This window comes from Hydra vulgaris, chromosome 09 (assembly GCF_038396675.1).
Source record: "Hydra vulgaris chromosome 09, alternate assembly HydraT2T_AEP".
Lineage (NCBI taxonomy): Eukaryota > Metazoa > Cnidaria > Hydrozoa > Anthoathecata > Hydridae > Hydra > Hydra vulgaris.
In genome coordinates this window covers 31,716,969-31,730,000 of record NC_088928.1, presented here as the reverse complement: position 1 = coordinate 31,730,000, position 13,032 = coordinate 31,716,969, and the positions used below count along the sequence as shown (strand labels likewise).

Here is a 13,032-nt window from a genome sequence, read left to right as displayed (position 1 = left end):
TAGTTTAAAGATTTTGCAATGTATGCAATGTATCTGAGTAGGTTACCAAGATTAAAAAGATAATTTTGAATACTAATACATGTTATGAAATTTTTATTGCCACTTTTAATTATATATAAACTATGTTATTGATCTTATATTATGCAGAACAAATTGTAACTATTTTTATTTTTGTCTGATAAAAAGTTTTATACTTATAGATATTAATATAATCATAAATCAGTTAAAATCTCAATCAGTTAAAAGATAATAAAAACTATACATGCTTTCATGTGAACACATGTGCATTAAAAATGCACACAGAGCCAACTGTACAATGTGATGCTCCACGACAAAATCACATTTAATATTTAGTTTATGAAACAAGTTAAAAACAAGTCTAATCTTTAATAAATCTTTACAAAAATATAGGAAAAAGTAAAAATCAAACGAACAAAACAATAAAAAAATTAAATTAACAACACTCTTAATTACAAAAGCAAAAATTTATATATATACATATATACATATATACATATATACATATATACATATATACATATATATATATATATATATATATATATATATATATATATATATATATATATATATATATATTAAGTTGTCTTTTTTGTTTTTTAAAAAATGATTAAATTTAATTAGTTTCCAAATTTGTTTTATGGTCTTTTTTCTTTGTTTACATTAATTGCTATCATAAACAATTTATATTTTATGTTTACAATATATATATATATATATATATATATATATATATATATATATATATATATATATATATATATGTATATATATATATATATATATACATATATATACATATATATACATATATATACATATATATACATATATATACATATATATATATATATATATATATATATATATATATATATATATATATATATATATATATATATATATATATATATATATATATATATAATAAGTGCAATTATTTTAGGCATTAATAGTAATTTTGTCACGGAGCGCCAAAAATATACTTCTATACTTGATTATAATGTTTTCTTTGACGATCGAGTTGCTCTTCCAAGACATATATTTCCTGCTCTAATTTTTGGACAACTCCTTTTATATCCTAAAGCAATATTTACAGTAAAAAATTCAATATGATAAAATAAATTATACTATTAATAACAGACATTAAATGGAATAAAAAATTAAACATAACAACTAATTATAAAATACTATAGTTTGATATAAATATTAACTACCAATATTTATATTCTACAATAGAATAATAAAGTTTAAAAATATTAAACTTAGGGTAAGAAATCATTTTTGGGCAGTTTTTTTATCACTCACATAAAATGTTTTATTACTTCAATAAGTGACTTAAGTCACTTATTGAAGTAATAAAAAACTTATTTAAGCCACTTCAATAAGTGACTTCATTCCAACAGTTTACAGTTTATTTAAATTTTCATTGAAAAAAGTTTTTAAAGCATAGTTTTTTTCAGGTTCCTCATAACGTTAAACTGATTCTATATTAGGGTAAGTAAAGTTTTTTAAACATAATTAAGGCAACTTACACAGAAAAAGAAAACTCTGATATAAAAATTAATTGTAAGCGTAGGAGGAGCTTGTTAATCTTAGATGGTAATCACTACTACATACTACACAAAGGAGGTATTATCTGACAGACAACAATATGTTATAACACTTTAAAATAAACAACGATATGATGCTGTTGTTATGACAATATGAAGTCCTTATCAGCTTAGTATGACACTTTTAGCAATTTTTAAGCGAAACTTTTAAAAAGATTTTCAAGTGAACAATCCTTTAACTTTTTATAAAAACTTGATGATAATTCAACAGAAAATCAATTTTTACAATCTAATCCAAAAAATTTTGATGCTCCAGGACAAGAATTGGAAAGTACTATGGTTGTTGGAATATAATTAGCCATTTTGGGGTAAAGTTTTTGCTAAGCAGTAAAGGTTTCTGATGTAATTTGACAAGGTATCAAGACTTCTGTATCATAATTGGGCAAGTCTGTCAGTGTAGACATCTTTGGTATTGAAATTATTACTCAACTTTCACATCTTATAAGTTATTGGTTCACCACCCTTAACATCAAGGCAACCTTCTAGGTAACTTTTAATATGTTTTCAGAACATCTGGTAATAATGACTTCTGGAAATAATGGGAAAAGCAAGCACTTCACATTAAAAAAAACAGTTGCTGGTGTCACAAGTAATGTAATAACAAAATCTAGATTGCCAACAAGTTCAACAGGAGTACCACAACGTAGTGTATTAGGCCCATTATTATTTATAAAAAAAACTAAAATCTTATTTAATGGTAAATGATGAACTATTCCACCAGAAAACTCATGAGTATTGAGAATTTTACTAATATATTAATTTGTTGCACAGCTGAGTGATGGTTTTGCCAACTTATCCATTATTCTGGCAAAACACGATAGCTGTGGGTAAACCTATTATTTATTTTTTATTAATTTAGAACCTCATAACTCATTATTTATGAACTAAATAAATAGTTGCAACTATATATAACTATGTAATAAATAAACAAATATATATACACACACACACACACACACATATAGATTAGTGATGTACCAATTGCACATTTGTAGCTGATGCCGATGGGTAGGAAAGTGCTGATACCGATGAATTAATTAAAATTTTTGAAAATATAAAACCATATAATTTTAAATTGTGTTGACTTTTTGATAGAATCAGAACTGGTAAACAAATACTAGGACCCAAAGTTAAAGTAATACACATTTTTTAGTTTTTTTTAACTATGAAAAGAAAACTTTCAAAATATAGATGCAATTTTAGAGAAATGCTTTTTATTTCAACTTTAAAAAGAAAATGGTATTAATAAATATAAGCAGTTTACTCAGAATTTTAAATTCTTTATAAAAAAACAAATTAAAAAAAACTTTATAACATGAAATATATACATTTTCTCAAAATAAAATAATAGAAACACCAAGAAAATAAAAACTTTAAGATTTAAAAAAAAAAATACCAATAGCAATTGTAACACTGTTTAGTATTTAAAATTGTGTAATATTGTAATATAAAATTGTGTAATATTGTAATGTAAAATTGTGTAATATTGTAATGTAAAATTGTGTAATATTGTAATGTAAAATTGTGTAATATTGTAATGTAAAATTGAGTAATATTGTAATGTAAAATTGTGTAATATTGTAATGTAAAATATATGCGTTTCTCCTGTTTCCAGAGCCAACCTATTTTGTTGTGGAGAATAAATTTGTCCTCCACAATTGAACAATTGTTTACTTTCAACAGAAGATGGAGGGCATGATGAAAAACAACACAAAACAAAATTATTTTAAAAACAACATGTTAATAAAAGTATAAGTACATTCAGCTGTTAAATTAAAGCTTATAAACATCATCTTAAGAATAAACATATTTGCCTGTAAGCAAAATCAATAAAAACAATTTCTCAAAAAAATTCTTATGCATAAAGTTTAGTTTATTTATTATTTAATTAGTAAAAAAAAGTTGGTGCCAATACTGATTTGGATTCTGCAAAAAGTGGCCAATTAAGCCAATTCCAATGTCGATTAATTGGTACATCACTAATATAGATATATATGAATATATAGAGATATAAATATTTAGAAAGATTTACCAAATGATGATAAGTTGTTTTGGTAGAATGCAGCTCTTCTTGTAAATCATCTTTTTCTTTTAGTAACCTCATGATGTTAGCATTAGCCTTTAAAACAATAACATATAAACACCACGTGAATTTTGTTATTAATATTTATAGTTTTATTAATTGCATTATTGAAGTCTATTTTAATTCTAAATTTAATTTTGTGAAAAAAAAGTTGTAACTTTTAACCTAAATGATAACCTAAATATTAATTTTTGGCACAAATAAATATATATTGAAATTAAATAACATAACTTTATATACTGTAAAAAATTCTTATATAAAAGAATATAGGTATTAAATTTTATTATTTTTATATTTTCTCTTTGTAAGTTAAAAAAAATTTGTTATTTTTTGGTGTTATGTACAGTTCTACAGTACAAATGATTTGTAAACTTCTTAACAGGTTGTTTATGAGGCGAAGAAAAATTGTATACACAAATAATTTGTAAAGTAAACTTCTTAACAGGTTGTTTTGAGTCTAAGAAGCATTGTGTACTCAAATAATTTATGTCATAAAATGAAGTTGTGAAAAATTATTCTTTCTGTTAAACATGATTTTATTAACAATATTAAAAACAATATTATTAACAAGTTCTATTTAATACAATATAAATTTGTTTTATAATCACCATTGTTTTATAATCACAAAATAAAATTTGTTTTATAATCACCGATAAACTAAGGTACATAAAAAAAATTTTTTTGTTATAGCAGGCTACTAAAATTGAAAAGACTACTCATTTTTAAAATTGTTTCAACATTCTTTTAACTTATTAACTCCAAAACACAAGACTTGGTGACGCTGCATGGAGAAACAAGTTGAGCACTGTGCTACCAGAGACAAAGAGAGATTTTTAATAAAGAGAAATTTACAAAGAAAGAGAAATTTTACAAAAAAGAGAATTTTTACAAAAAATAATTATTACAAATTTTTACAAAATTTTTTTTGCAAAATTAAAAAACTTTTTTGTACAGATTTTTACAAAAAAGAGAAATTTACAAAGCTTTATTACTACACCACTATCATATCTTATTATTATTAGAGTAAAAAAATTATGGGGGAAATTATGGTCAAAAAAAGATATAATAAGTAATTAACATGTAATGAAATTTTAATTACTGTTAGTTAAAAATATTTATCAAAAATAAAATAAAAATACTAATTCTATGATGATTCTATAAAAGAAGTATTTTTTTTATTTTGGTTTTTCTAATCGAGCAAGGATACCTTTATTTAAAACATCAACAACGGCACCTTCATCCTTTTTTAATCTTTTGCTGTTGTATATTTAAAGGATCAAAACAGATAATTAACATATTGAGACAATGTCTATTGGTCACTTAGGGTGACATTTTAATATGCTCTTCCTATGCTAATCATCAATATCACAGTTATTGTCAATTAAATCTATAATGTACTAACCAAATGTCACACTTTAACTCATATTTACTACTTACAACTATACAAAATTGAAAAAAATATACAGTTGAAAACTCTCAAATTAACTATTATTTGTTAATTTCTATTTTGAATTTTAAATTATAATAGCACTAAAAAACAAATATTTGCATATATACAGATACATACATACATACATACATACATACATACATACATATATATATATATATATATATATATATATATATATATATATATATATATATATATATATATATATATATATATATATATATATATATATATATATATTTATATATATATTGACAGAGGGGGGATATACTTTTGAGTCCTTCACCCTTCCACCCCCACCTCCTTATCTTTTAACTAGTTAAAACCGGTGCTGCGACAATGATTTTTAGTCATCATATTTTCCATCATCATTTTGATCATTTGTGTTTATCTTGTTTAGTTTTATCCTAAGATAAAGAGTTGATATAAAGGCATTTTTTTGAATACTTGAATTTACCGGTGGACAAATGTTACTTTAGTTACGATAAGAGAGCTGAAGACTTTAATAAATGCTTATGTTGCAAATACCACGCTAGTAGTAAATAATTATTGTAAATTGTTCAAAGTATTTCAAACATTTATTAACTATATTTTAGTAAATTCAATTTTAAGTATTTATTAATGTTTTAAATAAATAGTAATGAAATGTTTAAATACTTAAAACAATTTTTAATCAATATTTGCATTGTAAAATATAATTACATATATTAAATTACACAATATTTGTAAAATTAACAAAATAGTTTTACATCTTGTATTCAAATAACTATTGGAATAAAAAACATAAGCATTTAATAACCGTAATAAATATTATTTTAATTTTAAAATTTTGATTTTTTTTTCTTTTTCTTTCTGTTATTTACCTCCTCAAGGCCGAGAAGGCCACTACAGATGAGGAGCCTAATAGTGGTTATAACCCTCTTTCAACTCTATAACTCCGAAACACGAACCTTGACAAACAAGGCCGCTGCGCGGAGAAACAAGTTAAGCGCAGTACTACCAGGGACGTGGTGGGGATCGAACTTAATTTAAATATTAGCAAATCTGTTCATTTAACTTTTACAAATACATTTTTAAGTGATTTTAAGGCGCCTTTTAAATTAAAGATATTTAAAGAAGAGATTATTACGGTAAACTTAAATTTAAACGGTAAATTTTTTAAATTTTATATTTTTTTGATTAAAAAACATATTATATTTCAAAAAACATATTATATGTAAAAAAAAAATATATATATTTTTAATCATTAAGTATAATTTATAAATTTTTTGACGTTTAGTTGTATCAACGCTACAGTTTGTGCCATGAAACTGATGCATAATTGAATTAAGTTCGACAGCAGTCATGCGAGGATTATTCTTGCAAAACCTTACTAATAATCTATCAGCCTTTTCAGTTGTAACTTTAGGTCTTCCAGAGCGAGGCTTGCTTTCAATAGTTTTGCGCTGACGAAACCTTTTCATAATGTGACATATTCCTGGTTTAGAAACTTTGTAAAGTTCAAAAATCCTTTTGTAAGTCATTTTTTTCCCCACAGCTTTTATAATTAATTTCTTTATTTCATTTGAAACTTCCTTAGCCTTTCCCATGCTTTAAAATTTCACTACGTAATTAAATTATAAAACTTCACAAATAATTTCTCAATTAGCTATACTTCATTGCTTTTGAAATATCTCAAGTTAATTCGAATATTAAATTTCAGAAAAAAATTGAGCTTTTATAATGATTTGTTTACAAAAACCTGATATAATTGCGGGTTATTATACTGTTTCTAAACTTTTGCACGAAAGCCTTTTCAAAAAAAACAAAATTTAATTGACCGGTGAGTTTTAAAAATTTTGTGAAATGGATTTTGAATTGTTATAATATAGAGCACATTCGGTAAAAATTTTAGGTTATTTGAGAAAGTTTGTGAAAAGTTATGCATTAAAAACTGAAAAAAAGTAGGTGTTTCTAAACTTTTGCACGCTACTATATATATATATATATATATATATACATATATATATATATATATATATATATATATATATATATATATATATATATATATATACAGTACTGTGAATAAGTTTCAGACCACTTTCATTTTTTCAAAAAATCCTGGAGAATTCTTCTCTAATATTTAAGTTTGAAGTTCTAAATTATAAACTTATTAAAATACACGTATTTCACACAAAATATGGAACAATTACAAACTTTTTAATGTCAAACTTCATAAAAAACTCTTAATATTTACTATGTCCTCCTTTTGCCTTAATCCCAGGCAATATTCAAAACATTCTTCAGCATTTCAGGGAGCATGTTTGACCTTCTTTCTGTCCAGGTAATCCCAAATATGCTCAATTATATTCAAAACTGGACTCTGGGGGGGGGGGGGGGGGCAGGTCATCAATTCCAGTACTACTTCCTCTGCCATTTCATTTAAATAATTTTTTGCCACTCGGGAATAATGTTTTGGGTCATTTTCCTGCTGCAGAATAAAATTATGACGTAATAGTCTCATTCCGGATGATACAGCATGGTGCCTTAGGATATCCACATAACATTCCCTGGTGAGTCGCCCCCTATTTTGATCAAATCACCTACTCCAGATGAAGATAAACAGCCCCAAACTTGTATAGAGCCTCCTCTGTGTTTAATAGTAGGGTTTAAACACTCGGGCTGATAGGCTTCTCCAATTCTTCTTTGAACATATTGGCATCTTTTTGTTCCAAAAATTTTGAATTTGGGCTCATTGTATGTATATATATATATATATATATATATATATATATATATATATAATATATATATATATATATATATATATATATAATATTATGTAAAACCATAACATAAAAATACCTATTATGAGAAATTCAATGTTAAGGTTTTAGGTTAACTTCATTATTTATAGTATTTAGCACTATTAGAAAATATATAATATATAGCACTATTAGAAAATACAGACACAGTAATGATTTCATTGTAAATAATTACTTTTGCATTTGAAATAATTACTTTTGCATTAGAAAACGATTTGCATTAAAAAATGATTAGTGCGATACTGTAACATTGTTAGATGTTATGGTATTATCTTGACAACTTGATTAGAACAGGCGTGTGCTATACAAAGATTTTGTTCATTTAGTACATTTGAGCGAACATTTTTAGATGTTTTAGAATTGCTTTAAGTCTCCTAATATATATATATATTGCTGTACCAGTGCAAAACCATATCATCTCATAGTTTATGTATTTTAAGTTACACCCCAAGATTCAGCAAGACTTGCTGAATCTTGGGGTGTAACTTAAAATACATAAACTATGAGATGATATGGTCTTGCACTGGTACAGCAATATATATATATATATATATATATATATATATATATATATATATATATATATATATATATATACACACACACATACATTTATAAATGCAGCATTATATTCAGATATATACTAATGTTGTTATACTGAAATAAGTATTGTTTTTTTTCTAAAAATTTATATATACACACACACACACACACACACACACACACACAAATATATATATATATATATATATATATATATATATCAACAGCCTGGAAAATTTATGTTGGCATTCGGCAATGCCAATGCAAAAGTGACATATCCTTGCTTTACAACGGTATACAGCTGCCAACCTAAATCCCTTAAAGTGTTAGCATGCAAAAATATATATATGTTAAAATTATGTAATATTGGTCCAGCTTTGAGGGTTACAGCTTTTAAGTGCTGCAGCTTTTAAGTAAATGATTCAGATGAAGTAACTTTAATTTAGTGTAAAACTTGCAGATAATATTCAGAGCTTTTAAAAAATTGTCACAATAAGAATAAAGGCTGTGCTAAATCAGCAACAGAAACATTTGCACGCGGAGCATCAGTCATAAAAAAGAATAACTTTTTAGACCAAATTTACATTACTTATGTCAGTCGATGTATGTAAGCAGTAAAAAAAATAAAAACTTTCTGAATATTTTTAAAAACATTTCAGTATAATAATTTGCGCTTTTGTGGCATTTCAATATTTATAACAACAAAAAAAAAAATGCATCATACATAAATAAAAACATTATGGATACAAGTTACCTGCTCTAATTTAGACTTGAGCTTTATGTTTTCAATTTGTAAAGATAAATCATAATCTGTCGATAAACCATTACCATCAGTATACTATAATTAAAAATTACTTTATCAAAAAAAGTATGTATTTAATAAAAGTACACAACTTTAATTGAATATATATATATATATATATATATATATATATAATATATATATATATATATATATATATGTATTTTTTTTTTTTTTTTGATAATAATATTAACATAATATAGACATAAGAACATTTTGAAGTTTAAAAAGTATGCTTATTAAAATTAAAAAAACATTAATAACAAAAATATAAAAACAATATTATTAACAAACATGTTTATGTTAAAACATTTTTATGATTATTATTTCACAACTTCTATAGATTGAGGAACATAAAATTTTAGATCTTCAGCTTATTTATAAAGAAGCTAGGAAAATATTTCTTCTATGAAATCTGTATACTATTATGAAAGAAAAATAAATTTTTTAGTAAAAAAAATGCTGAGACTAGAGCTACTTGAAAAAAATTTTCAAAAATTCAAAAAAACAACAACTGCTGCATATCCAGTTATTATTATTTACAGTTATTATTATTATTAACAGTTAATAACTTGGCATTACTTAATACAATTTTCTATTATGCTTTTATAAACCATTATAAAACACAAATCCTTAAATAAATAGTATTTACAACATCAGCAATATAGATTAGGAACACTTTTATTTTTATGACTTTGATTGCAGGCTAATTTTTCCTTGAAAATATATTCTGCTTTTTTAATTTAAAGACATGAAGTATTGTAAAATTGAATTCAAATTATTGAGTTTAAATGGTTAAAACGAAGAGTTAACATCATAAAAGTTTATCATTAGACAAAAATGTTGTAAGCTTAATACAATCAGTAAAACTGATAAAAATTGATCATAGTACTTTATTTATAACATTTATTTAGGTGTTATAAATATTGTATTCAAAACAAAATGTAACTGTGTAAATTGTCATTATTTCCTGGCCTAACTTGTTGAGATATTATCCTATTGAATTAAATAATAAAAAGATTCATAACTATAATTTATATCTAGTATGCTCAAGTGTTGGAAATAAACAACAAGTATTCAATACATTTAGCTTTTACTAAAAGATACAAAAACTCATATAAACGATTTATTATTTCACACACAAATAAAATGAATAGAAATGTAAAAAATACTTGTTTATAAGTAAATAATCCGTCAATACATAGCTTACACATTTGTTTAGATACGATGATATTTCTTGATATAGAGTTTTCTTTATATTTAAATTATTAAATAATAATAAAAGTTATTTTCAAGTTTTTGTGACAACGTAATTGAAATATAAACTTACACCTTAAACTTATTATACCTTTAATCTTAAACGAAAGGGGACTGATAGAAATATCTTGCATTTACCTCTTCCCTCTCCGAATTTAAATAAGAAATATTTCCTTTTGTCACCCACTTTTCATGAAGGTTTACAAATTTATCTTGGGACCTTGAATATACCCCATTTTCTTCCATTTTGGATACTCTCCTTTGACCTCGATTTGATGTGAGATGTCTGTCGATTGTTTTGAAAACAAGCACGACGCTTAAAGGGGGTTTTGCAGGGGTTTAAATAAAATGGGTCCGAAAACATAACATTTACGTATTTTGAATTACATTTGCGCATTTTGGTATACAGTTGATAAAAATATCGAAATTTATCAACAAATTGTTCAAATAAATAATTTATTAAAATTACAAATTTACCTCAATTAAAGCAACAAAAAATATTTAAACCATTACCCAGGTAAAGAGGATGACAACAACCCCCGTCAAAAAATTTATAATATAGCACTTAACATCGCCGTCATCTTATGACATAACGACTCTCGCCCCCGAAGATAAAAGTAATAGTTGAGGGAACTGATTTACGCAATAAAAAACAGTACTTTTTACAAATGATTATTACAGGAACATACATATTTATATAATGATGTAGTGAAACTTATTATTAAGTTAAAAAAATAAATTTAAAAAAATAAATGTAAATTAATTCAACGGAGAAGGGTGACTAGTTTGAACTAAGGAGTTTTCTAATAGCTTTTGTACTCAATGAAAGAACTAGTTTTTAATCCTTTAAAAACGCGCGGTTCATTCATTAAGTAAAAAAAGTATTAAGTAAAAAAAAAAACTAAAAGCAATTAAAACGGAAATCCGATGGAAAATTACGTAGTTAAAATAAGTAAACCGCTCGACGCAATAGTTATCACACAATTTTGAAAATTAGATTTATGGTTTATACTCTCTAGTAAACAATACATAAAGTTTTACCATAAAGTTATTCTTTAAAAAATCTAAAAATTAGCGTAAAAAGCTTTTTCTGTACTAAAAAGTGATGGTAGATAAAAGAACACCTTTTGTTTTACAAAGCTCGATCATTAATATTTTACACATCTCTTAAACTACTTATTTTATGATAATAAAATATGTTCGGCCAACAAATGACCTTTATCAACTTTTTTCCCACCAGAGTAATCAGATATTATTAGGGTTGACAGTGTCCGTAGAAGAAATGGTCACCATAGCCATTGTAGGATCAGCCGGGAAACGGTCACCATAGTCATATTTCATAACCTTATATCATAATCACTTTAAACCTGTCTTTAATAAAATGCCAGAAAATGGTAAATTGATAATATTAAATACTAAAGTTGATATGCATTGTTGAGAAAAAAGAATTTTTTAAAGAATTTTTGTTGAAAAGTAGAGGTAGAAAATGGAATCAGGAGTAGGAAAATGGTAAGAACAATAAAAAAAAAACAACCTTTACAGTTACTAACTTTGCAGTTTGGGTGTAAGGATTCCATTAGAGGTCATTAGAGAATAATAATCTAAGAAGACGTAAAGTAACGGACTCAGTAGAGGTTTTTCTATTTGTCAGTATAGAAATATCAGCAGTATTGCAATAATTATCAGCAGTAAACAAGTTATCACCCGTAAGCAAGTTATCATCAGTAAACAAGTTAGCATTGTTTCAGTTAGTATTCACCAGCCACTGCAAGCTCTCATCTATCACAGGAGAGATCACATTAAAGATTTTGTTTTATGCCATCAAAAAATTAATGACTTTTTATCAAAACTGGAGTATATAACTGCTTCTTCAACAAATAAAGCTTAAGGTAAGATTATCAAGAAGATATTGAATATAGACACAGGATTGAGGATGGAACCTTGTCGTACCCCAGAAGTTAATGAAAATGAATATTCCACTAACTTTAAGTTTTTTTTACTAACGATAAAGTTCTATTTTTTTTCATGAAAATTTAGGAGTTTGAGAACTATAGTACGCGGAAGCTTTTCCTCCTTTTAGTCCAAATCTATAATTTTATTTTTTAAATTGTTAATCCATCTTTATGCATATTTGAGTCAGTTTACTTGTAAAGTTTTACTTTTGGAAATTATTAGTTTCTTAAACATAACTAAAGTTTTTTTCTGTAAATTTATCCGTTGATATTTGTTGGCCTTCCATAAAGAAAATGGGGAGTGGTTGATTTGATAGATCCAGACTCTAACAAAGTCCTTACAGTGTTTTAATCATGGTGGGTCCAGACTCTTATAAAAATCTTACACTGTTTTAATCTATATTAATGAAGTTATGTCTTAGTCCCAACAGCTAGATTTATTTTTGCGTCACACAATTTTATTAAAATTTCTTATCATTTTTAAACAGCCTTCCTAATTTA

At 24.9% G+C, this 13,032-nt stretch overlaps 1 protein-coding gene across 5 annotated transcripts in view; it reads right to left on the bottom strand.

The window, feature by feature from the left end:
- Positions 1–11,214, bottom strand: part of LOC100206081 (zinc finger protein 852) — a 23,591-nt gene extending 12,377 nt beyond the window's left edge. The window contains exons 1-4 of one of the 5 annotated variants that reach the window (XM_065805370.1): positions 11,057–11,214; positions 9,275–9,358; positions 3,667–3,753; positions 1,016–1,102 (exon numbers count right to left, since the gene is read on the bottom strand). In XM_065805370.1, coding sequence (XP_065661442.1) covers positions 1,016–1,102; positions 3,667–3,738 — 159 coding nt within the window. In that variant the 5' untranslated portion in view covers positions 3,739–3,753; positions 9,275–9,358; positions 11,057–11,214. Of the gene's footprint in view, positions 1–1,015; positions 1,103–3,666; positions 3,754–9,274; positions 9,359–10,670; positions 10,931–11,056 lie in introns of those variants that run through there. The other 4 variants (XM_065805371.1, XM_065805368.1, XM_065805372.1 and 1 more) reach the window with 4 other exon arrangements.
- Positions 11,215–13,032: the final 1,818 nt, after the last annotated feature.